Genomic DNA, 26,480 nt, shown 5'->3' with positions numbered 1-26,480 from the left:
ATAATTAAAGCATAGTGATTAATCACAAAAACAATATGTAATTATATATGTGTTTTCTGGTGGTCTTAGGCGACCCCTGTGAAAGGGTCATTCGGCCCCCAAAGGGGTCGGGACCCACAGGTTGAGAACCGCTGAAATAGAGGGACACCAGAAAGGAGGACACTGAGGTTAACATGCTAATCCAGAAATTGGAGGACACAGGGAGATTTGCCAGGTCTCATAGTGGTTAAGAGTCAGAGACACTCTTTACATAGTTCCTGATTCTTTATTGTCTCTAATGATTCACTTTATGGCACATCCACATTGACAGCCTTTCTCTTTCTCTATAACTATATTACGGTAGTTTCTGTTCAATCTTCTACCAGGTTGTGGGCCAAGGAAAGGAGAAAATGAGACACTCAAATTTTAATATGAGTTAATAATTCAGATAAAAAGGGATAAATTGGAACTAATTGATTTTTATATTTATCATTATAATCCCTACTCTCACTGCTCTAAAACTCATATGAGAAACCTGGAAACTATTTGTAAAATGTCATTTCTCAAAATAGAATCTATATTTAGCTGCTAATCTATGAGTGCATGTATTGAGTGCAGATCTTGAATGTGTATTTCAAGACTTTAGTGTTGTAAGCAAAGGAAACATTGCCATCTGAGTCCTCAAGGCCAGCATTACAAGTATGCTCCAAACTCTCTAAAAATTTCCACGATGGATCTGTTTTCTTTTACTTATTCAAGGCTTTTCTCTGCTGCTGACCATTTCATTGGAAAAATTCTTATAGATAGATTTCTAGATGATTAGGTACCAAGTAATGGCAATATAATTCCAAGTATATTATTTAGTGTGGCAGTTTATTTTTTAAGTTTGAGTTAAAACTTAAAATATGACTAATTTTTCTAGAATTAGTGAAACATAGTCAGATTTTTTTTTTAGTTGCTATCGAAGGAATGCTTTTCAGCCAAAAAGTAGATTAGTTACAACATGCTATCTGCAGTATATTATAAAAACATCAAAAAATAAATAAAGATAGGCAGCGAGTACCTGACCCATTCTAGGTGCTTAAAAGTGGGATGAATAAAGCAAGCCTGAATCACAGAATTGTGTGGGTGAAACAGAGCCTAGAAATTACCTTGCCCAAACCCATATTTTTATAGGTGTAGAAGCCAGTGCCCAGGAACTTGAAACCACATGGCCACGATGGAATTGATGGCTAGTTGACAGAGCTGAGTTCCTGCGCCAGGAGTCCTCCCTTTGAGTGTTTGTTTGTTTGTGTGTTTGTGTTTTTTACTGCTCTACTAGTGGTTTCAGACTCTGCCTAAAATTGTAGCAAGCATCAGTATTTTCACTTGGTCTTTCCTCCAGGTACCACCCTGGTGAGGTAGAGTTGCTTATTAGTAAGTCAGGTAGGTCAGCCCTGGGGCCTGAGGTGTGAAGCAGCACACACCAGGAGAGCGTGGCTCCTGGAGTCCTCTTTGTCTGCAATGGGCCCAGCCACACCCAGTGGCAGGCACTAGCCTGAGCAGTGCACAGGGATTGATCATCTAGGCAAGTGGTCGGCAAACTCATTCATTAGTCAACAGAGCCAAGTATCAACAGTACAACGATTGAAATTTCTTTTGAGAGCCAAATTTTTTAAACTTAAACTATATAGGTAGGTACATTGTTATTAACTTCATTAGGGTACTCCTAAGGCTTAGGAAGAGCCACACTCAAGGGGCCAAAGAGCCGCATGTGGCTCACGAGCCGCAGTTTGCCGACCACGGATCTAGGCAAAAGATCTAAATTTCTGCACAAGAAGACCAGAAAACTTGGAATCATGGTATTCCTGAGTTAGAAGGACCTTGTGGGTCAAGAGCCAGGGGTTGACTATCTTCTATAATCAGAGAACCACCCTATGTAAATAACGTCTGTCACGGAAGCTTACCTGATCAGATAGCTGGAAGGGAGGCTTCCGTGGCTGAAAGTGGTAGATGGGAGCCCAGAGCCGCGATGGTCACTGATGGCGTTCTCTCCTGACCGGCTACACCTGATGCAGAGACAGAGCGAACAGCAAAGCAGCTTGACTGTTTCACGTTCTGTCAATGCAACAATAAATGTGCCCAGGCTGATTTTTTTTCTTTATTAGTTATAAGATTTCCTTCTGCTCCAAAATTAAAACAGGATAATAAGTAGCGGGGTAAGGATTCGTTTCCTTATCAGTCCTGGAATTTTCTATCTTATCCGGCTAGCCAGGAAGTGTTTCTAAATGGTATTAATTGTCACTAGTGTGTATCACGACCAAATAAAGACAAACCAGCACTTGTTATTAGTTGATTTATTGATGGTAGCCATTCTGACAGGTGTGAGGTGATATCTCATTGTTGTTTTAATTTGCATTTCTCTGATGATTAGTGATGTTGAGCATCTTTTCATGTGTCTGTTGGCCTTGCCTATGTTCTCTGTGTCTCTTTATTCCTTCCTTACTTTCTGTATTCCCCCTAAGTGTGGTCTTCCCCAGGGTTCTATGCTTGCTTGCCGTTTTCTCCTTGCCTGCCATCCTGTCCTCACAGGTGAGGAGAGATGGCTTTTTTCTCTCCTAAATTTAGCTATGGCCAGTAGTACATGACTCCTAAGTCTTTGGACCTGAACTCTCTCCAGAACTGGAGAGCCACCGTCTGAATACTTATTGGACATCTTCAATCGAATGTCCCAGGTACCACAGAATAAAAATCTTCAAAACTGAACTAACATCTGATCAGACCTGCTGCTTTGGCTGACTGCTTATTTCCCACCATGACCCCACCCCGCTCCAGAAGCTCACACCTGAGGTCTCAATGGTCCTTTGTTTGGACTCTCGACTTCTGTTCTATCAGTTGCTGAGACCTGTAACTTCTCCCTCTTTAAATCTTATGGGCAGTGTCTGTCTTTTCTGTTCCCACTTAGATCCTCTTTCTTTACATAATTTCAGTAGCTCAAGTCTCTCAGTCTCTCCCTGTTTTAATCTTATACTTTGCTGGCAGCTAAATCATCCTAGATCCTCTGATTATGGTTTGTTTTTTGTTTTTTCTGAACAAACTGCTAAATGACTACTAGTTTTTATACACCAGACCTGTGGGGCCCAGATTATCTTTCCAGCTACATAGCCACCTCTTCCCATCCTCAAAACACACCCCACACCCCAGTTGAACTGGCTCATTCAATCCTCAAACTTGCCGTGGACTTTTGTCCATGTTGTTCCCTTTGCCAGAAAAAGATTTCCTCCCCTTTCCCATACCTGTCAAAATCAGACCCATCAGAGCCAGGCCCTCCATATCTTATCTACACTAATAAAAGATAAACATGCAAATTGACCATACCTTCACTACGCCTTAAACCATGCCCAACAGCCAATCAGAGCAACTGTATGCAAATTAACCCAACCAAGATGGCGGCCGGCAGCCATGGAGCTGGAGCGAGCGAAGGCTTGGTTGCCCCAATGATGGAGGAAGCTAAGCTTCCTGCCTGCCGCAGCGGCTCTGAGCTCCACTCAAAGCAACAAAGTTTCAATTATAGAAGGTAAATAAACCCCAGACACCTGCTTTCAGCCGGTCGTGGCCACGGAGCTGGAGTGAGCAGGTGGCTTGGGTTGCCCCTGGCGATGGAAGAAGCCAAGCTTCCCTCCAGCCCGCCCTGGCCAGCTCTTAGCTCCTCTCAAGGCTACAAAGTTTCAATTATAGAAGGTAAATAAATCCCAGAATAAAAAAAAAAGAAAAAAAGGAGAGGCTGGGAGCTTCCATTGCCGGGTGGTGCTTGGCAGCCTGAAAACGGCCCTCAGCCCCTCACCCAGACTGGCCAGGCACCCAGTGGGGACCCCCACCCTGAAGGGTGTGTGACCAGCCTGCAGACAGCCATCAGCCCCTCACCCAGGCTGGCCAAGCACCCCAGTGGGGACCCCCACCCTGAAGGGGGTTTGGGCAGCCTGCAAACACCCATCAGCCCCTCACCCAGGCTGGCTAGGCACCCCAGCGGGACCCCCACCCTGATCCAGGACACCCTTCAAGGCAAACCAGCCGGCCCCCACCCATGCACTAGGCCTCTATCCTATATAATAAAAGGGTAATATGCAAACTGACCCTAACAGCAGAAAGACTGGGAATGACTGGTCACTATGACACACACTGACCACCAGGGGGCAGACTCTCAATGCAGGAGCTGCCCCTGGTGGTCAGTGTGCTCCCACAGTGGGAGCTCTGCTCAATCACAAGCCAGGCTGACGGCTGCCAGTACAGCGGTGGTGGTGGGAGCCTCTCCCGCCTCCTCAGCAGCACTAAGGATGTCCGACTGCAGCTTAGGTCTGCTCCCTGCTGGTAAGTGGACATCCCCCGAGGGCTCCTGGGCTGCCAGAGAGATGTCTGACTGCCAGCTTGGGCCCAATCCCCCTGGGAGCAGGCCTAAGTCAGCAGGTGGTCATCTCCCGAGGGGTCCCAGACTGCGAGAGGGCACAGGCCGGGCTGAGGTTCCCCGCCCCCCCCCCCCCCCCCAGTGCACAAATTTTTGTGCACTGGGCCTCTTGTACTATAATAAAAGCCTAATATGCAAATTGTCCCCTTGACCTGGAGGAGTTTGACTGGGAGTTTGACCACTCGCTATGATGTGCACTGACCTCCAGGGGCTGTGTGGAACATGGCAGGTGTCAGCAATGCTGTGCTAGCAGTGGGCAGCAGTGGAGGTGCTGCCAGCCCCAATGGGCACCAACGAGAGTGGGACTGTGGTGGGATGGTGGAGCAAGTAGGATGGTGGGCGGCGCCAGGCCAAGGCGGATGCGAGTGGGGCCCAATTGCCCCGCTGATCGCCACTCAGATGGTGACCAGAGGCAGCCGTGGGGGCATAGGGCTGCCGCCCAGCTCCCAGGCACTGAGGGAGCCTGGCAGGGGCCTGATGACTCAGGCAGAGGGGGGCGCTCGGGGGCCCGGGGGCCAGGTGCTGCCCAGTGTCCAGAAGTCAGCTGGGACCTTCCCTTCCACACCAGATGCTCACGCTTCAATCAACAGCCAGGCCTAGGGACCACACCCATGCACGAATTTCATGCAACAGGCCTCTAGTTATATTATAACATAACTTTTTAAATTATTACAAGATTAAAGGTGTGCTTCCCCAATGATCCAGCAATCTTAATTATGTCATTTATTCTATAAAAATATATACCGTGTATTCATATGTGTGTGTATAACTATGTTTAATGCAGCATTGCTTATAACAGTAAAATATTGGAAACAATTAAAATAGATGTAATTTTGAAAAAATAGAGACACACATATAAATACACATACTGACATGGAAAATTGGCCACTGAATATGGACTGTAATTCTATTTAAAAAGTAAGCTTGTATATGTATTTGTGTATCTGTATACATGTATTCAGAGAAGAAAACATGAAAAAATATACACCAAATATCAAACAGTGATTATCATGTGTGTTGGTGGAGGTGGGGTATTAAAGTTTTAGTGTCCAACAAGTGTCAACATTTGCTAATACTATGTGATAAGCTCACTGGTGTTTATTACATTATCCTTTGTATTTTATATATTGTAAATAAAAATAAAAACTGGAAAAATGCAGTGTTAGATTTTAAAGACTAAGTGCGTTGTTGTCAAGTCTGCACTGATATTTATCAGGACAGAGACCCTAGAAAGACTTTTTCCTGTCATCTTTAATTTCACAAAATTATTTTAATTCAAGGATACCGATATCCCTGCTGAGAAACTGCTTCTTCTTAGTAAATGTATGTTTCTTCTTGCAAATAAGCTCCATTGAATGTGTGTGTGTGTGTGTGTGTGTGTGTGTGTGTGTGAGATTGTTGCACATGGCCAGCAGTGAAGGATTTGAATGGATGCTGTAATGTTTACACACAATTAAAATTGAATCATTTTCAGCCATTTTTTGTGTAAGTTGTTAAGTGACACAAATGTGATTCATTTTTGTATGCTTATTTTTAATGGAGAACGAAGAGACATAATGGTATTTTTTTTTTTTTTGTCTGCGGTGATCTAGGTATGATCAACATTACAGATCCCTACAAAAAGCTGGAGCAGGACATGACCACGTAATTTGACATTTTCCTTACTCTTGTTAAGCTTTTCTGTATTTAGAGTGATTGTGGCAATGTTTAAAAATTTGCATTTAATAAAAATTTACAGTTTTGAGGAGAACAATACTATTGTTAGTTTTCTAGGAGGATATAATGCAGATTTTTTTAAAGAAAATGATTAGCTGCATAAGATATAGGGTTACTAGGAAGTCTAGATTAGATTTACATATGCATTGGTAAATATAGAATACATATACAGGGCAATGAGATTTCAAAGTGGCCTTTTGAAATGTAGAATCAATTAAGAATCACATTGAAAAAAAAAAAAAAAGAATCACATTGATTTCAATAGCTTTGTAATTATTAGTTTGCTTCCGGGATGTTTTCAATAATGATGTAATAATGAGATCAGTCAACAGGATTTTTAAAAAACACAGCATGTAATTCTAAATAATTAAACAAAATATCCCAGAATAAATATAATCACTCTTACCTTAACTCACCTCAGGGAAGCTTTTGTTAATGACTTACGTATCTTGAAGTTTGTGCCCAAGAACAGATTATAAAAGATGTCCAAAGGTATGAGTTGATGAATCAGAAGATAATTCCACATTATCCTATAGGCGATCTGGTAGATTTGAAGAGAATGGATATGCTTGATCATTTATTGAAAGATGAGAAGCAAGTACTTCCAATATTCATATGGGAAATTTAATATTGGGGAAAATAATAAACTGTCCTATAATCACCTTGTAAAGTCTTAAACATAAATATATTTATTTGAGTAATCATAGACTGACAGTTAAAATACATTCATTGATTTTCAAAGCATGAGTTCTACTTGTTAATTAGGATTTCTTTTTGGCTTTGCCTGCTAGATCATTCACACTTAGATAATAATTAATCATTGAGTTACCTATTAACTAAAATTTAATACTGGAATTGAATCTTCCCTGATAGACATTGTAAATGACAAAGTGTAGCTCTGGGAGGGTCTGTTTACCAGGGTTCCTGCTGAGTCGTGAACAGTGCAATCAGAGACTGGTTATTACATAACCATTTTTATAGCTTTTGTATGGTTCATTCAAACATAGTTATTTGAGGATGGCAAGTAATGAACTTCTTTAAAAATGGGAATATTGATGTATTTAATTTTAGAATGTGTGTCTTAATTGCTTAGTAAAACCCAACAGTTGTTTGGCATTCTTAAACAGGAAGAGTCAGAGTGAGGAAACATAAATTCAACATTTTTAGATGATTGAGGGCCTGGTTTTAGAAGATGCTCATGGTTTTCACTGTTAGAGTTTAAACTAGAAGGACTATACGGTTTGCTTCATTAAGCATTTTAGGCTAGCTCACGATGGCCAGTTGGGCAGATGATAAAATAATACTTCTTATTTTCAGTTGTTTCTTGGCATCCCAGCTCTGCCAGGTTAATAACAAAAAAGTCAGGGGACCATTTCCATCTCTTGGTTTCACTTTCTGGCAAGGGCTGTCACTTCTTTCCACGTGCTAATGTGCAAAAACACCACCTCAACGTGCGCATCAACTGATGCTGAGGTGTTACAAGCAGGTAGGACAACCGTGATGCTCTGATGCTCCAAGCCTTTCACAGCAACTTGCAGTCTCTGTGCTGGGCACTGGCCAAGTGTGTTACATGCATTACTGCATTACGGCTCTTAGTTCCATTTTACCAACTAGAAACCTGAGGCTTAGGCAGGTTAAGCAGCCTGCCTGAGATTACACATCAGGCAAGTGAAGAGCTGGAATTGGAGCCGACGCAGAAAGTGCACTCTTAACCATCCTACTCTGCCAGCACAGAAAATAGTTGGAGGTCAACCTGCTCATTACAGCCCCTTCCTATTTGTTAAGGACCGAAGGGTAGCCAGAGAGCCAATGAGATAAAATGAGTGGTGTGTTTGGGAACGGTGCCCTAATCAGAAAACAGTATATGCAGTTCTTTTCTTGCGTTTCAGGTACGCCTATTATTACAGTGGAATTGGAGCTGGTGTGCTTGTTGCTGCTTACATTCAGGTTTCATTCTGGTGCCTGGCAGCTGGAAGACAAATATTTAAAATTAGAAAACAGTTTTTTCACTCTATAATGCGACAGGAGATAGGCTGGTTTGACGTGCATGATGTTGGGGAGCTTAACACTCGGCTCACAGAGTAAGTACCTAGTTTTATGTTGAACTCAGACATGGTTCTGATTCTTATTAAGAGAAAAGAGATGTCATGACATCTGTTAGGAGATGTGAGTACATCACTTACAGTGGTTCTCAACCTTCCTAATGCCGCGACCCTTTAATACAGTTCCTCATGTTGTGGTGACCCCCAACCATAAAATTATTTTCGTTGCTACTTCATAACTGTAATTTTGCTACTGTTACAAATCGTCATGTAAATATCTGATATGCAGGATGTATTTTCATTGTTCGCGACCCACAGGTTGAGAACCGCTGACTTAGAAGTAATTGGGAGACTAAGTCTCTTCTGAGCAGCAGCCATGTCTTGTGCATCTTTTTTGTCCCCAGTACATGAGATGGTACATGAGGGGGGGCCTGCATGGCTAGCGCTGAATGAGGAACCGACTTCCCAGACAAAAGGTGGTCTGCCAGTGAGCAGTAGAGCAAAGCATGACACTTCCTGGGCCAGAGCTGAGATGTAAACTAGTTAACCCCACATCCAAACCAACAAAAACTGGATTCAGGAGAAAAGTTCTGTGTTCACAATTCTGATGTTTGTCTCTAACACTGTTTGTTCTTTTAGTGATGTCTCCAAAATTAATGAAGGAATTGGTGACAAAATCGGAATGTTCTTTCAGTCGATAGCAACGTTTATCACTGGCTTTATCGTAGGATTCACACGTGGTTGGGAGCTAACCCTTGTGATCTTGGCCGTCAGTCCTGTTCTTGGACTGTCAGCTGCCATCTGGGCAAAGGTAGGTGACGCCTGTGAATCCAGGCCCTCAACCTATGGCTGCTTTTACCAAATGATGACCCTGACTCTGTACCTGATCCATGGTTTCAAATCTTCTGTTCAAAATCAGTGGGAGTCAGCAGAGGCCACCTCACTGAGTTCTAGCCCTGCTGGGACCCCACGCTGTCCTGGGCCCTGGGGTTATTTGGGGAAGAGCTGAGAAAGGAGTAGCTCTCCTATGTCATCCTCTGCCTTCTTAGAAAAGGCATGCTCACCTCTTTAAAAAGCTGTGTTCTCTAGTTGACAATTCCATACTCACACTGCAGATAGAAACCCAGGTTTAGTGAATCACACATGTGTCCCATTGAGTTAGCTTGATTAGTGTTAATGTTTTTAGTTTGGTAGATTTTGTTAATTTATAAATCAGTTTTATCAGCATTGTAAATGGTTTTATGTTTATATATACTTAAATCCATTGGTATGAAAATAATTTTAAAAAATACCTCCTACTCCAACGTGCATTGTAAATACTAAGGCTGTAGTTCTCTCTCCTGATCACAAAGGCAGAGTAAAACTTATTTCCCCTTTTAAGGCTCAGTGTGGTATTCATTTTAAACCTATAAGATGTAAGAGTGGGCTGTGGTGGAGAGATTGGCTCAGTGTGTAATTTCTGTTGGGTTTAACACAACTTAAAGAAGGTGCTACAAATTCGTGTGGCAAAAAAGATATCGAATAAAGGAGGGCCCACCAAAGCTGAGGCTAACAACATTAATCAGGCTGCAAACATTCAGAAGTTTCGCATTTTTATTCTGTAGGATAGATGTTGTTTTGTTCTTGCACACAGTGACTACCATTTATTGGGCGTCTACTGTGTCAGGGCACTACATGTGTTATCTTCCTGAAGTATAGCTATTAGATCATCTTACAGAGAAAGAAACTGAAGTTTTGAGGATTCTGTTAATTTGCTGCTCACGGTAACACAGGGTTTCAATGGTATTCTTGGTGGTTAAATTGCCTCAGTATCAGTCAGCTGAAATATTTGGCAAAAGCTTTTCATGTTAATCAGTTTTTCTATTGATTAGAATATTAAGCGAGTCAGGTGACCAATTCTTCATATGAGTATTTGTTGATAAGCTATATAAAATGTACTGATGTCCGTGCTAGTAAAGTTAGGAAAATAACTCATCTTTTATTAAGTAACTAGGGGCCCGGTGCACGAAATTCGTGCACTGTGTGTGTGTGTGGGGGGGGGAGTGTCCCTCAGCCCAGCCTGCCCCCTCTCACATACTGGGAGCCCTCAGGCGTTGACCCCCATCACCCTCCAATCGCAGGATCGGCCCCTTGCCCAGGCCTGACACCTCTGGCTGAGGCGTCTGGCCCGGGCAGCGAGGACCCGCAGCTGCAGCGGCCCCGCGATCGTGGGCTCCGCTTTAGGCCCAGGCAAAGGACCCCTAGCTCCTGGGACTGCCAGCTCCCATTGCTGGCTCCACCCCTACTTCCTGCTATCACTGGCCAGGGTGGCAAAGGCACCTGATTCTCCGATGGTGCCTGCTCCCCAGCTCTTAGCTCCCCCCTGGGTTTCCGATCACTGTCAGTGACAGGGGGCTTCTTCCTGCTTTCCCTTTCGCCTCCCTGCATTGTGCCTACATATGCAAATTAACCGCCATCTTGTTGGCAGTTAACTGCCAATCGTAGTTGGCAGTTAATTTGCATATAGCCCTGATTAGCCAATGAAAAGGGTAGCTCGTACGCCAATTACCATTTTTCTCTTTTATTAGTGTTGATTATGCATTGCTTCAGATACTATTTATTTGATAACTTGCTTATTACTGGAGACATACATTTTAACCCTCACTCTGCATCCTCTGGGTGTCAGCCATTTAAAAAGGAATGTGGTCCAGTCTGGGAAGCTCCTTTGTCCCTGTGAGCCTGAGGCTGTCCTACCCAACCCAGAGACACCAGGGCAAGAAGGAAGAACAGGAAGGGACCCAGTCCCGGCAACCTTCCTGGTCCAGGACGCCTTTTAGATGGGCACGGGGAATCTCTTTCCCACCCAGGCACAAGTAGGAGCACCCAGCACGCGCTGCTCCTAGCAGGAGATACCTGGTGGAACGACCTTGAGAAGCCCGTTTTACTCCCTTAGGTAGCAGAGGCATGCTCCATAGGAGCCCCAGCAGCTCCAGATAAACCCCTCTGACCAAAATAATACCAGCAAGGCTCTGAGTATTAAACTGCCAGTAGAACCACAACTCACAAAAGTAGGCCAAAACGAATACAAAAAAAAATGATGAATGTGAACTGCAATTGAAAGTTTTTTTAAAAAAATAGTAGGCCAAAACTCGCATGCTAAACCCAAAGAGGGTTACTCCTTGTTAAAATAAAGGTTTAAACAGGACTCAGAGTCTCCTAACATAATAGATAAAAGGTCCAGGATATAATAAAATTTTACCTGTCACTCCTAGGACCAAGAAAACCACAACTTGAATGAGAGAAAGACCAACTAAACTGACTCTAAGTCAGATGCTAGAATGATTTGACAAGAATTTTAAAATAGCTAGTATAAAAATGCTCCACTAAGCCATTACAAATTCTCTTGAAACAAAAGGAAAAAAATAGAAAATATCAGCAATGAAATAGTTATTAAAAAAGAACAAAGTGAAATTAGAGAAATGGAAGCTACAACAACAGAATAATCAGGATGGATGAGCTCTTTCAGTGCGTGGAGATGATAGGCTAGGATCAGCGCATCTGGGGATGGAACAATAGAATTCATCTATTCTGAAACGGAGAAAATGAAAAGGCTCAGGGACCTGTGGGACAATAGCAAAAGATCCAAAAGACAATCGCATTTATTACCATTGGAGTCCCAGAAGGTGAGGAGAAAGAGAGTGGGACTGAAGGAATATTGAAAAAAATAATAGCTGAAAATGTTGACCCAACAATAGCAGGCTATCCTTCAACAACTGAATGGTTAAACGAACTATGGTACGTGGATACCGTGGATTACTACCTGCCAATAAAATGGAAAAAACTCTGGATACACTTAACAACCTCAGAGAATTATATTGGGGGTGGGGGAGTGGGGGAGGGAGAGCCAATTCAAAAAGGTGACAAACCATATGATTCCATTTATGTAACATTCTTGGAATGACAAAATTATAGACAGAGAACAGATGAGTGCTTTCCTGAGGTTGGGTGTGGTTGGGGAGGGGAGGGAGAGGTAAGGGGTAGGGTAAAGGTGGCTATGGCTATGAAAACTAACATAAGGGATCCTTGTAATGAAATTGCTCTGTGTCATGACTGTAGTCACATGAACATACAGAGGTGATAACATAGCTTATATCTAAATACACACACCCACACACGTGCATGTAAAACTGGTAAATCCGAATAACATTGATGGATTATATCAATGTTAAATTCCTAGTTGGGACACTGTTCTGTAGTTTCCCAGATGTTGCTATTGGGGACAGTAGATGAAGGGTGTATGGGATCTCACTGTCTTGCTTCTTACTACACGTGAATCTATAGTTATTTCAAATACAAAAGGTATACATTATCTCAAAACCAAAACTTCGTTGAGAAATAGAAAAATGAAGGTCAAAATATCTATAGTGGTAAAAAACATATTGCTTCCAAACACATTAGTTTGAATAATATAAAATTGCCTATAGTAAACAGTTTTTAACGTAAAGAAATAACAATTTCATATGTCTCAAACTGATACTAATTAAGCTTTGTTAAGAAATTGTCAGCCTTTGGAAGAAGGAATGGGCCTGTGATTCTTCATATTGTTTATGTGGGTAGTTGTAATAATGGAATCATCACCATTTGATTACATTAGACCAACAGTGGAAGTTTCCTTTTTATATCCCCAAGAATAGTTTGGAAGGCTTCTTTTTTTCTTTTAACAGGCATGATCTCTTCAAGTACAAAAGCAAAACAAAACACTTAATGAAGAGTCTCCCGTAGTTTTGCTTACCCATATGATTATAATTATGGAATCTCATGGGGGAGGTGGGGAAAAGAACCAGGTTTATTGAATTTTGTATGGTACTTGATATATTTAACAGTGACTTAAAATAGCATATTTTGAAACTCCTAATTCAAAAATATTTCTGGTAATCTTCTTCTTGTTGCTTGCCTCAGTTGTGGGTGACTGTTGTGGGGTGATGTTTTAAGAGAAGCAGAGAAAAATAGCTGAAGCACATTGGATGTGCCTCTCATATTATGCAGTGTGTTTGCTCAGGGATGGCATTGAGCTCCCTGGCTCAGACCCAGCGTTGTGAATGATTCAGGCAGGTGCCGCCCTGGGAAAATGGCTGTGAGAAGTCAGCAAGGCCTAGTGTGTCGGGGGATATTAGATAAGTGCATGCAGCGCAGTATCTGCCCGTAGGACATAGTTAATAAGTGTTTGCTTGCTTTCACCCACCCATTCCTACATCTGCCACAGCTCCTTTTTACTTTGACACACAGCAAAGGAAGAAGTGCACTGTTAAAACTAAAACAGCTTTGAGCTCTTTATGACGAGAAGGAATAGACTCGTAGTACTTATGCAAGTGACTCCGCAAATGCCTATAAATTATTGATGAAATGGTGTAATACGGTTAATCAGTATTGTATTATGAACTGCTTGTGTGTAACCTTTAGCTAGATGGTTGACTACGTAGGCATTCCAGGTATAAATAGTAACCTTGGCTCTTCGCCCGTGCCAGGTGATTTGATTTTCATAATAGGGCCCATTAGGACCAGAGTTCACAGATGTCAATGGATGGTTTCAGAGAGTGAATCCCTCTAGGCGAGCAGTTCTCAACCTGTGGGTCGCGACCCCTTTGGCGGTCGAATGACCCTTTCACAGGGGTCACCTAAGACCATCCTGCATATCAGATATTTACATTACGATTCATAACAGTAGCAACATTACAGTTATGAATTAGCAACGAAAACAATTTTATGGTTGGGTCACAACATGAGGAACTATATTTAAAGGGCCAGAAGGTTGAGAACCACTGTTCTAGGCTGTTCATTCAGGCCATATGGTTCATTCAAGCCATATGGCGTCAGGCTTGAATCCTGGGTATTTTCTTTCTTTTTTATTTTATTTTTAAATTTATTTTTATTGATTTCAGAGAGGAAGGGAGAGAGAGAGAGAGAAACATCAATGATGAGAATCATTGATTGGCTGCCTCCTGCATACCCCCTACTGGGGATTGAGCCCACAACCCAGGCACGTGCCTCCAGGACCAGAATTGAACCCAGGACCCTTCAGTCCACAGACCGATGCTCTATCCACTGAGCCAAACCAGCTAGGGCCTGGGTATTTTCTTTATTTGTAAAATGATGTAATCTCTTCATCCCTCCATTTCCTCACAGATATAGTGGGGGCAATAGTACCTACTTCACTGTGCAATTGAGAAGAGTAAATTAGATAGATCCTGTGTATTTAAAGTACTCCGTACTGTTTCTTCCACAGAATAAATGCCCAGGAACCAGACAGAGGAATCAAAGAACACCCATAAAACAGAGCCCTCCCTGGTGGCTGCATGTATTGTTTTGCTCAGCAGTGCCAGCTTTCCTGGCATGTGAAACTTGCTTGTCACCAGCATTCTTCTGGCTCACACTTCTGAACCAGAGTACCATGAGCAATTGCTGTGTTTCCTTGGTGTAATGCCCTTTTTCCACATTTGCTTATGACTACATGCATATGTTTAATTTAAGATCTCTCCAGACTCCTAGTTTTATTTATTCAGATGAGGATTCCTGAAACATTCAGTGAGAAAATAATATTTTAATGGAATTTATTATATACCAGAGGCCCAGTGCATGAAATTCCTGCATGGATAAGGTCCCTAGCGGCTGGGGCCTTCCTTTGTTCCACGCCGCCCCCTGTTGGTCAGCGCACGTCATAGTAATCGATCTAACTCCCAGTCTCGGGGGGCAATTTGCATATATATATCAGCTCAGTTCTAAAAGAATTGAAGTGTCTTACAGAGTAAATATCCTTATACTAAAATTTAGAATGTCATGACCAAAAACAAGTAAAAGACAGATTTTGTTCAATGAATATATTAATGTACCAGCATATATTTGTATTTTACAAATGATAAAATGAACTTGTTAAAAAATTTACATGATCTGAAATTGCATTTTTAAACAGATACTATCTTCATTTACTGATAAAGAACTCTTTGCATATGCAAAAGCTGGAGCAGTAGCTGAGGAGGTCTTAGCAGCAATTCGAACTGTGATTGCTTTTGGAGGACAGAAGAAAGAACTGGAAAGGTTTGAATCTCTTTTTAAGTTGATAGGAATGTTAAATACTGTGTCATCTTTTATGCCCTTCAGGTTGCTGACAATGTATATGTTTCTTTAAACAGCTTCATCCATATTACAGCATGTCTAATATTCTGGAGAAGTTGTGATTCTAGTTGTACTCTTCTTTTTGTTGTTGTTGTTAATGTCATATACTTGGGTGTGTTTTTTTAACCATTTAAACAATTTTCCAGTTACAGTTTACATTCAATATTATTCTGTGTTAGTTTCAGGTGTACAGCGTAGTGGTTAGATAATTATCTACTTTACAAAGTCGTCCCCTGATATTTCCGGTTCCCACCTGGCACCATGCATGGTTTTTACAATATTATTGACTGTATTCTCTACGCTATAATTTACATCCCCATGACTATTCCTAACTAACAATTTGTACTGCTTAATCTCTTCCCCCTTTTCACCCAGTCCCTCAACTCTCCTCCCCCTCTGGCAATAATCAATCTGTTCTTTGTATCTATGAATTTCTTCTTATATCTGCTAATTCAAAGCATTTCCTAGAGTCTCCTAGGTGGGTAGTGGCATAAAAATAGTTCCTCGGTGCTGAACCATTTTATCCCTGGTGATAATGTTTCCATCTAATAAATTCTTATTTCTTTCTGTATTTGATATAATTGACATATACCATCCTTGATTTTCTAAGATTGAATGAGTATTTTGTGTAATATCTATGGGGACATGTTAATTTCTGGTTCACTTCCCCTCTTGCCTGGCCCCTGATCAGTAGCTATGCTCCATGATTTAGAAGATAAAAATATAATTAAAAAGCACATATGTGCAAAAGTTCAAAATCTTTTTAACTGTGTGTTAATATTTCCCTTACAACTACTTATATTCCCTCTTATTAGATTTCTGAGAGTATACACGGTAATTTATTGAAATTTAGAATATCAGATTCATTGATTTCTGAGCAGCAATCGAATTTACTTAAAATAACATCTGATATTATAGTATTTTAGGTTACGAATATTTCCTTTAGAAAATAGGAAAAACTAAACTATATTGTTTGGGAGGTTATGCATTGTTTGTTAAAGCCATAAAGGAAAACAGGAATTTTTGTAACCAGGATAACGATTATCTGTCCAGGGGATAAGGAGTTGTGAGTCATAGTGGGACACAGAGCAGGGGGTTTCTGTGGGGCTGACGGTGTTTCATTTCTTGACCTCAGTTGTGGTTACGTGGCTATTCACTGTATAACTATTCTTTAAACTGTACATATGTGTTTGGAGTAGCCTTTTGTTCATATGCAATATTTTACCCCACAAAGATGTCCTCTGAGAATGATTTGTGATGATGCAGTACTATAGTCCAAAGGAAAGACCCATCTTGATTTTTTGCTAAGGTTTTTGCTCTTCCTTTAAGATACATCTGACTACTAAACTGAGAAGTCTTCCTTAGCGACCAGGCAAACATCCAGTGGGATAAATCCCTTCTTCTCCTAGAGCTTAAATTCTAACAGGGCAGAGGAAGGGTACAGACAACCACAAAAAAATAAAATAAAGCAGGTGGGGTAAATATTATTGGGAAATAAAATACTTTTTTAGAGTCATAGGGGTTTCTGTGTAGAGATGTTATTCAGAAAGTTCTTTCTGAGTAGTTGATGCTTGAGTAGACAGAGAATGGAGGTTTTAACTTGGGATTCTTTCCAGTTTTCCTCAATGGAAAGGTGGACCAGAAAAGTACGATGGCCACCAGCACAGGGAGACAAGCAAAGCTTATCTGCATCATCCTCATTTCTGAGCCAGAGGAAAGCGTTTCCCCATAGAAATGAAAACCTCAGGCCTGTACCTCTGCACAGTACGGTCGAATTTATATAGTCTACAGGCCAAGAAAACAAAGAGTAAGAATACTAAATAAAAATAAAAGCTATAATGATTGGAAAATAAGAAACAACATTTTCATTATTCATAGATGATATGATTGTATGCATGGAAATTCCTGTAGAGCCTGCAGACTAACAGCATAAAGTAAGATCTGAGAACCTGATCAGGATTCAGAAAAAATGGCATTCCGGGAACCAGCAGTGGCCAATTAGGAAATAGATAGTATTGCATCAGTTCTAAGGTGCACATTTTTCTGTCACAACTCATCTTCTCTGGCATTGAGATGAATCCTACGATCAGTGTCTTTTTACAATTGCTATGGATCTGGGTGGGGGTCGATTCTTCCAGGTGGGACTTGGGTTTGCGCCATTCACTGGGGTCACTGATCCGAGACCACCTTACATTAACTTCTTTGTCTACACTGGTAGTATGAATTCACACTCCAGACCTGCATGGATGCTGCCTTATGGTTCAGATTCCCAGGGGAGGTTTTTCCCTGCCTTTACCTATTGCCAAGGTTGAAACACAAGTTCTCCTGCTGTCACTTTCCATGTGGCATGTGCTTATTATACTGAGGCTCTAGCCCTTTGGGTCCCACCTGTGTATGAACTGATGCTACATAAAATAACAGAATAGGCCCTAACCAGTTTGGCTCAGTGGATAGAGCGTCAGCCTGCGGACTCAAGGGTCCCAGGTTCGATTCCGGTCAAGGGCATGTACCTTGGTTGCAGGCACAACCCCAGTAGGGGGTGTGCAGGACGCAGCTGATCGATGTTTCTCATCGATGTTTCTAACTCTCTATCCCTCTCCCTTCCTCTCTGTAAAAAATCAATAAAATATATTTTTTAAAAAAATAACAGAATAGCAATACTTCCTACAATTAATCACATCCTAAACTTGATAAATATGATACTTTTGAAAGATTATTAGCAACAACATTATAATGAGATATGGGATATAACCTGGGTAGAAGGGAGAGGGCATTATGGGAGTCAAGTCCAATATGCAGAACTTAGGTGAATCTGATCATTTCACTTCACTAAAAGTGTAAAGGAATCAAGATATTTTTTAAAGGGAGTGCTTTAATTAGTAGGTACAGAAAGACTTTTGTCTCCTAGAGAAGATGGCGATCAACTTTTTATTATAAGAATAAGCAAGTGAAGTGGGCCTACATAGTTCTATTTAAAGATTCATTTTATATGTGGAAGCATTTCTTCAGACGATAAGTCACTGGGATATATCTTTGAAAGAACAACCTCCCCTGGAAAATTGGAAATTAGTTTTGTCTGAGATTAAGAGTTGATTTAAGACTATAACCTGAAGGCCTAAGATTCTTTCCAGCTTGCCCATTTCTTAAAAGTTCATTTATTCAACAAATTTTACCAGCATCTACCACATGACAAGCACTGTGCTAGGCTCTGGATTGTCAGTGAATCGGAAAGAGAGGATATTTGCCCTTATGTGATCCTTACTCAAAATAGTAAGGTAGAAAAAAAAGGGAAAGAAGGAAAGTAAGAAGGAATATAAGACAGACATCAAAGAAGCAGATTATAGATTTTTAAAACATGCAGTGAGCCAATCTAAGAGTGTGCTGATGAAGGTGAGGAGGGCAAATTTGCTTTAAATATGGTGGCCAGGAGTGCATCTCTGAGGAGGTTCCATCTAGGCTGAGACGGGAGGGATGAGAAATGGCCTTCCCGGGTGAGGGCCGGGATAGTAGAGGCTTTTGGATGCCCTGAGGTGGCAATGACTGTAGGAAATATAAGGCTCCTGTGGCTGGAGCTCAGCTGAGCCAGGGGAGATTGCGGTGAAGAGAAGCTGTTGAAGGTGGGTCAGGCCATAACGTGGGGAATTGCAAGTTGTGATGAGGAATTAGGATTTTATTCCAAGGGCATAGAGAAGGGGTCGAGGATCTTAAAGAAGGGAACAGGTGTCCACATCATGTTTAAAAGTTGAGGCCTGATGCACGAAAATCGTGCAAGAGTAGGCCTTCCTGTGCTCTGTACAAATCCGTGCAGGTGCCCAACGACCGTGATGCTTTATCTCACAGGCTTATTGGCCAGGTGAGGGGCACACTTGGCATCACACATTGTCGTGGTGCCTCTTCCTTCATGGCTTGATTTGGACTGAAGGTAAGAGTAGGCCTCCCTTCCTCCAGCTGCTGGCACCGGCTTCCCTCTGGCACCCGGGACCTGGGCTGGCTTCCCTCCAGTCACCCGCAGGCACTTGGGATGTGGACTGGCTTCCCTCCAGCTGCCCATCGGCACCGGGGACCCGGGCTGGCTTCCCTCCGGCCCTGACTTTGTCTGGAAGGATGTCCGGTAGGATGTCTGGTCTAATTAGCATATTACCCTTTTATTATTATAGATTATTTCTCTGTCTGTAATTGGTCTGGTGAGTAGAAGAGAGCAGTTAAAGAGTAGAGCCAGGTGGGCTAGTGGGAAGACTGCAATAGTGGTCCAGGTGAGAGGGCTTACTGTGGCCTGATCGAGACTGCTGCCAGGAGATGGGTGACAGGTACATAGATTTGGGATATAATTTGGCATATAATTTGGCGGTAGAATTGATAAAACTATTCTGAGACCAAATATAATCCTTCAGTTTCTTCCCCTCCCCTTTTCTGCTTCCAAATAGACAAGCAACTAAGGTCTCTCAGTCTCCCTCTTCAGATTAGCAGGAGGAAACTTAAAATGAAAATTAACCAGGATTTAAAATGAATTTAATCATTAGTAGAGAATTGTTTTGTTCTCCTTAATTAAATTTTTTTTCTCTCTGCATGTGTCTTGCAAATGTTTATTAGTGTTGCTTTTTATTTGCTTAATTAAAATTGTTCCTTGCTCTTGGAAGTGGCTGGTAAATATTTTTATAATATTTAAGAAGAAGATTTTTTTTCTAAATATCAGTGTTTTTGTTGTGTAACTTTATTCCATTTTAGGAACTCCTACTTTAATTACCATTTTCATACTAATGCTTTTAGTGAATTTAATAGCTGATTTTGTATTGTGACATTTTTTATGGAAATGCTAATCAAAAAGTAAAAGGAGTACTGTTTATGTCTCCCCCCTTCCCTCCTTACCCCTTCCTTTTTTTTCATTTATCTTTTCTGGTATCTAAATGATTTTCTTCCTTGTTGCTTCTTCCTACGCAAATGTTTCCTCTGGCTGCATGCGACATCAGTGAAAGATTTCTACATTAGTCTCTCGGTAAGCAAGAACTGAAATAAAGGAGATAACAGGGTGTGAGTCATAATTGTTAAAGTTCCTTAAATGTAATCACGTATAATTTATGCTTAGTAGTACTTTTCACCTCAGATCAACTCATGAAGTGGGAGATATATATATATATATCAACCATTGAAACATCTTTCTCAAAGATAATTTTTTTCTTCAAAGGTTAAAACTGGCAAGTTGGGGATTGACGTTTTTGGAGGAAGAAACTCTAATAATATGTTACTATTTTATCACCATAAAGTTCTGTTTAAATTTGGTCTTCAGCGAACATGGGGGCCATGTAAATTTCATTTGACAGACTTTCCCACCTAGTAGAGTAGCTGGTTAAAAAAAGTCATGAGGCCAAGAAAGAATGCATGTTTCCATATGAGCAGGGCTTAAACCACTCTGTACATGCGAATGGAACAAATATCCAAAGAAAATTAGTATAACATTTAAATGGTCCATGTTTTTGTAGATTGAAGACCTCAAAATAAGAATTCTATATGGAAGTAAGTTCTTTTGTCACAACAATTATGAACTCCTTTCCTTAAGGCAATGGTCTAAGTTCTGCAGGGCGTTGTGAGTAAGAGGATAAAGTCAGATTTAAAGCTTAATTATAATCTGTCCTATTTCCCTACTAATATTACCTTGATTCTATATTTTCAAAGATCCTTCCTTTACTTTAAATTTGGTCCCCATGATCTTATCTCCACATCTGTCTTTTCGAGCAAAATAGTCTGTTGTGTTCCTTTCAAATGAAGATGAAGTTACAGACAGCATCTCCTTTCACTTTAACATCAGTTATTCACTGCTCCCCACGGGTTTAAAAAGTATGAGAATTAACGTTTGGGAGAGAGCTTTACATCATTAGAACTGGAGGGAGAAAATCTTATCAGCGGACACCAACATTGTTTTTGTTTTTTATTTGCTTCCTTGCTGTTGCCCTCTTTTGTATAATTTGAAGTGCTATGTAATACTCTTTACATTTAAATAAACTGTATGGTTTAATCTTATTTCCATAGTGATTATTTTTAAAATAATCAGTTGAAATTTGCTGTACTTTCTGTGAGAAGTATTCATGGGTATTCTCCAAGTTTGGCTAATATAGTAGGGACCTTTGTGCTGTGAACAGGTTACACGGTCCTCAGTGTGCTGAGTTTTTATTTTCTCAGTCCTTGAGGCCTGGGGTGGGTGACCCGAGCCACCAGGCCAGAGCCCCTTCCTCCAGCAGCGGGCAGCCATGACATGACCGTGTTGGGAGCGGTGACTGAGGGACTAGGATGTAGGCAATGTGTAGAAAGACTAAGGAAGGGGACACTGATACATAATGAGGGATTATTGCATATTTTAAAGCCTGGTCATTTTTTTAGGTCAGTGATTTTTTAAAAAATAAATGTCAATGGAAATAAGATAAACCACATAGTTTATTTAAATGTAAAATGTATTACATAACAATTCACGGCTCTCAAAATGCTCCTACACCTAGGTCGAACAAACTCAAAAGAGACTGGGGGCTTTGCTAGAAATAAATGACCAAGATTTATTCCCGGTTCTTATAGTATGCAAACTAGAAACAGCGAAGCAAAACCCCAGAAGTGTTCTGATGAGGAAAGAAAAGTTAAGTGTTCTTATAATAAAAATCATATCCTTGAGAATAATCAGTTCTGCATTCTTAGCCCCACGATTGGCCCAGAACCGTTACCAGTCAGATGTCAGGTGACCTGGATGATGGATGCCACGTGGTGTGGAGGATAGGCACCAGGAGGTCTGGTCTTGTCCCGAGTTCTTTGGTGGATAGTCAGAGGGTTATCTGCAGTTAAGTAAATGTCTGGGCATTGAAGCAAGACTGGAAAGTTCAAAAGTTTTTGTTTCCCAGCTCGTTAAAGCAGGAATAGAAACACTTCATGCCTCGGCCTACTGGCTTTGAATGATTTAGCAGCTTGACCATAGTGACTCCATTTTATTTCTTCACCCTTTTCCTCACTTTTTTCTTTCAGTTGGTTCTTCTAGTAGATGCACAGGGATGCAGGATGGGGTGCAGACTGTCTCCAGAGCTTCTGTAATATTCAGAGACTTAAAGGACTTACTTATGTTGAACACTATCTAGCGTTATATCTTCGGATTATTAATACATTTTAAAAGCATGCAGATTCTAAGGGAAAGTACAGTGTTCATAGTGTCTGTTTTGTTTTGTGTATGAAACAATGCCAGTGTTAGAAGTTTGCTAACTGTTATTCCACTTATTTCACTGTTGCTTAGGCCAACAGAGAAGGGGCTTTTAGAAGACTTCCCCCACCAGCTAATCTCTGTTAGACTCAGTTTCCTCTTCTACAAAAAGAGATTAAATAGTTCTAACATCCTAGGGTCAATGTATGGAAAAAAAGAGATAATATGTGTAAAACACCTACCATGGGACTGGGCACATTCTAAATCGTCAACAAGCATCATGCTATATTGACCCATTTCACATGTTTATGAGTATATGTGATCATTTTTGTTACTCCTCCCAGGTACAACAAAAATTTAGAAGAAGCTAAGAGAATTGGGATAAGGAAAGCTATTACGGCCAACATCTCTATGGGCGCTGCTTTCTTGCTGATCTATGCTTCATATGCTCTGGCATTCTGGTATGGGACCTCCTTGGTCCTTTCAGGAAAATATTCTATTGGAAAAGTACTCACTGTAAGTGATATTATATTAAGAAAAGAATCACTGTTTAAAATGCCAATGAAATTGCAGTGTGGTCTTGGCTTGACTATTGGAGAATATATCTTGAAGAAGGAATGAATAACACAGACATGCACTATTAGGTTAAAAAGGAAATTAGATGTATTCAACAACCAGTTTTGTCTTTTTTGTAACCCCCCTCGAAAAGTCTATCCTGTGGCCTATGTTATACTAACATCACCCGTCTCTATAGCATAAACTTTTCATTAGTTGAGATTATTTCTTTGTGCCATACGCTATGCTAAGCACTTTATTTTTATTTTCTGATTTACTATTCATAACAATAAATGGCAAAATACACTTGAACTTCTTTTCAGAATCTTTTGAATGACAGCTAATACACCAAACAAATTTTTGGAAGCATAGAGTGCTATTCTTCCTAAAAGAATGTGCTATTTGGAGTTTCTCTGCCATATAGATCTTTGTACAAGTATAGAAGGCTTGCCATTTGATGCTATCCTTTTGTATTTAAAGACAATGAACTATTCACTAACCAAGCTCAATCTACATCTTTTTTTAAAAAAAAATGTTTTTATTGATTTCAAAGAGAGAGGAAGGGAGAGGGAAAGAGAGAGAAACATAAATTGACTGCCTCCTGCATACCCCCTCCTGGGAATCGAGCCCACAACGGGGCCATGTGCCCTGACCGAGAATTGAACTGACAGCCTCCTGGTGCCTGGGACGATGCTCAATCAAATGAGCCACACAGACTGGCCGGGCTCAGTCTGCATTTTGATCTAATAAGTACATATTGTTAGATGTGTCACTTGGTCCCTTTTTGACAGGCTAAGTAAAAGTACCTATATTCAGTAAATGACAGACCCAACTATTTGGTTGAGTCCCTTAAAAACAGTTCCCGTTCTCAGGAAACAGGTTGGTAGTGTGGATCTGATAATTGTGTCTCTTGTTTTTTCAGACTGTTACCTCACCCACAATGTATAGGGCTCTTCAGTTAAGAATGGTTTTAACCAAAAAGCTTTTATTAGGATAGTGATACTGTGGGTGAGCTTAGGTTGGCAAGAGAAGTGTTCTGCTTACTTGTGATGTAGATAGGCAGTTTTAAATCCAGTATTCACTGAACACAGATCTGCCTTTCCAACTGGAACCATCAAGAGTAGGAGCAAGCACAGGATTTGATATCAGGCCCACGTGTTTCAAATTCCAGCCTACAACTTTTAGCTTTAAGATTTGGGGCAGCCAAATACAGACTTTTCAAGCCTTCATACCTCTTTTGCCAAATATAAATGGCAGTATTGTTGTAAGGACTAATTGATAAAATAAATATAGAATCACTTAGCAAAATTCCTTGTATGTAAATTCTTGGGGACTAAAATTACTGTGTGTTTTAGAAAGAAAGGAATAGTGACATTAGTTCTCTTTAACCCAGATGAGAAACAAAGTCAAAGCCAGGTCTTTATCCATAAGACACTGATTTGGGCAAAATAAAACACTGTTTACCAGACCTCAAAGAGAACACAGTTTGGTAGGGGGAGAGGGGGAAGACAACCTGGTAAAGAGTAATGCCTTAGGTGTGTGTGCTTTATAATTTACAAGATATTTTTATATATACTGTTTCATTTGATACACCAGCTCTAAGGTTGCTGGGTATGGAAAATAGAATCTTGCCTGTTTTTGCAAATGAAGAAATTGAAACCCAGAAACTCTAGAAGAATTACCTGGAGACATATAGCCAATTAGTGCTTAGCCCAGGATTCAGACCTAGACCTTGTGTGTCTCCTACTAGGGTTTATTTCCTCTATCCTCTGCTGATGATCTAAACCAAAATTCTTGGCCATTCAAGAAATATTAAAATGTTCTATTATACTAGTAATAGTCTGGTCCTATAGAATTTACACACTGAGCAAGTAAGACTAACCCTGCATTCTAAGTTGAAAAGTACTTAAACTTTTAAATATTTAAAAATATTTTTAAAGATATTTTTAACACCCAGTATTTATATGTTGCCTTGCCATTTTAAAATTTAATAAGTTGTATTAAGAAAAAAGAGTATAAAAAAATTGTCTAAACAGTCCCTCAGTAACTTGACGATTTTCCTTCACATTCCTCAGGTCTTCTTCTCTGTGTTAATTGGGGCTTTTAGTATTGGACAGGCATCGCCAAGCATTGAAGCATTTGCAAATGCAAGAGGAGCAGCATATGAAATCTTCAAGATAATTGATAATGTAAGTCTCCGCTGTCTATTTACCCAGATATTTAAAAGTTTTTCTAGTTACAAAGTAGATTTCTTTATCACTTGTTCCAACTCTCCACAAATGTCACTCAAAGTAGTTGTTGTAACCTAGTTAAATCTTCTGGTATTTTTTTCTGTTTAGAAGCCAAGCATTGACAGCTATTCGAAGAATGGGCACAAACCAGATAATATTCAGGGAAATTTGGAATTCACAAATGTTCACTTCAGTTACCCATCTCGAAAAGAAGTTAAGGTACAATGATAAATGACTAATCAATGATTCAGTGATGTATTGGATAAAGAATGTCTCATACTTTCCTTTAGAGACTTTAAAAGAATGTGAATATTTAAACCTCATTTTGAATTCATTTGTCCATTCATAGTCCTGTGCATTGCTCCTAAGTTTATTTCTCATTCGTCCTGCTAGATCTTGAAGGGCCTCAACCTGCAGGTTCGGAGCGGGCAGACGGTGGCCCTGGTGGGGAACAGCGGCTGTGGGAAAAGCACCACAGTCCAGCTGATGCAGCGGCTGTACGACCCGACGGAGGGCATGGTGAGAGGGCGCTGGCTGGGCCAGGTGCTGCAGCGGTCACAGTGCCATTGCAGACCACACGCTACAATGCCACAGTGAGTAAAATCCACACTTTTCATTTCAGGTCAGTATTGATGGACAGGACATCAGGACCATAAACGTAAGGTATCTGCGGGAAATTACTGGTGTGGTGAGTCAGGAGCCTGTGCTGTTTGCCACCACAATAGCCGAAAACATTCGCTATGGCCGTGAAAATGTCACCATGGAGGAGATTGAGAAAGCTGTCAAGGAAGCCAATGCCTATGACTTTATCATGAAACTGCCTAATGTAAGTCCTTCTTTTTTAAAAAAAATGTTTTTTATTGATTTTTTACAGAGAGGACTAGAAAGTTTGAAACATTGATGAGAGAGAAACATCAATCAGCTGCCTCCTGCACACCCCCTACTGGGGATGTGCCCGCAACCAAGGTACATGCCCTTGACTGGAATCGAACCTGGGACTCTTCAGTCCGCAGGCCAACACTCTATCCACTGAGCCAAACCGGTTAGGGCGTAAGTCCTTCTTGATCTTTGTCATGCTAGAGGTTCAGAGAATAGAATGCTGACCTAATGCTTAACAAGTTAGGAAACTGTGATCCGGAGGAATCTTCTAAGAAGGGAAATCCAGATGACTTCAGATTTTAAAGCTCTAGCAGCCAGTC

The 26,480-nt window shown here is 40.8% G+C and overlaps 1 protein-coding gene across 3 annotated transcripts in view; it reads left to right on the top strand.

Moving 5' to 3' along the window:
• ABCB1 (ATP binding cassette subfamily B member 1) overlaps positions 1–26,480 on the top strand; it is an 80,124-nt gene that overhangs the window by 19,264 nt on the left and 34,380 nt on the right. For 2 of the 3 annotated variants that reach the window (XM_059712205.1, XM_059712206.1), the window contains 9 exons: positions 6,013–6,064; positions 8,026–8,217; positions 8,818–8,989; positions 15,125–15,249; positions 22,840–23,011; positions 25,126–25,239; positions 25,390–25,500; positions 25,675–25,800; positions 25,904–26,107. In XM_059712205.1, the coding sequence (XP_059568188.1) occupies positions 6,013–6,064; positions 8,026–8,217; positions 8,818–8,989; positions 15,125–15,249; positions 22,840–23,011; positions 25,126–25,239; positions 25,390–25,500; positions 25,675–25,800; positions 25,904–26,107 (1,268 nt within the window). Of the gene's footprint in view, positions 1–6,012; positions 6,065–8,025; positions 8,218–8,817; positions 8,990–15,124; positions 15,250–20,299; positions 20,321–22,839; positions 23,012–25,125; positions 25,240–25,389; positions 25,501–25,674; positions 25,801–25,903; positions 26,108–26,480 lie in introns of those variants that run through there. The other variant, XM_059712207.1, reaches the window with a different exon arrangement.

The sequence above is a fragment of the Myotis daubentonii genome, chromosome 10 (assembly GCF_963259705.1).
Source record: "Myotis daubentonii chromosome 10, mMyoDau2.1, whole genome shotgun sequence".
NCBI classification, from domain to species: domain Eukaryota; kingdom Metazoa; phylum Chordata; class Mammalia; order Chiroptera; family Vespertilionidae; genus Myotis; species Myotis daubentonii.
Note: the sequence above shows the minus strand (reverse complement) of the source record. Positions and strands in the feature narration are given on the sequence as shown.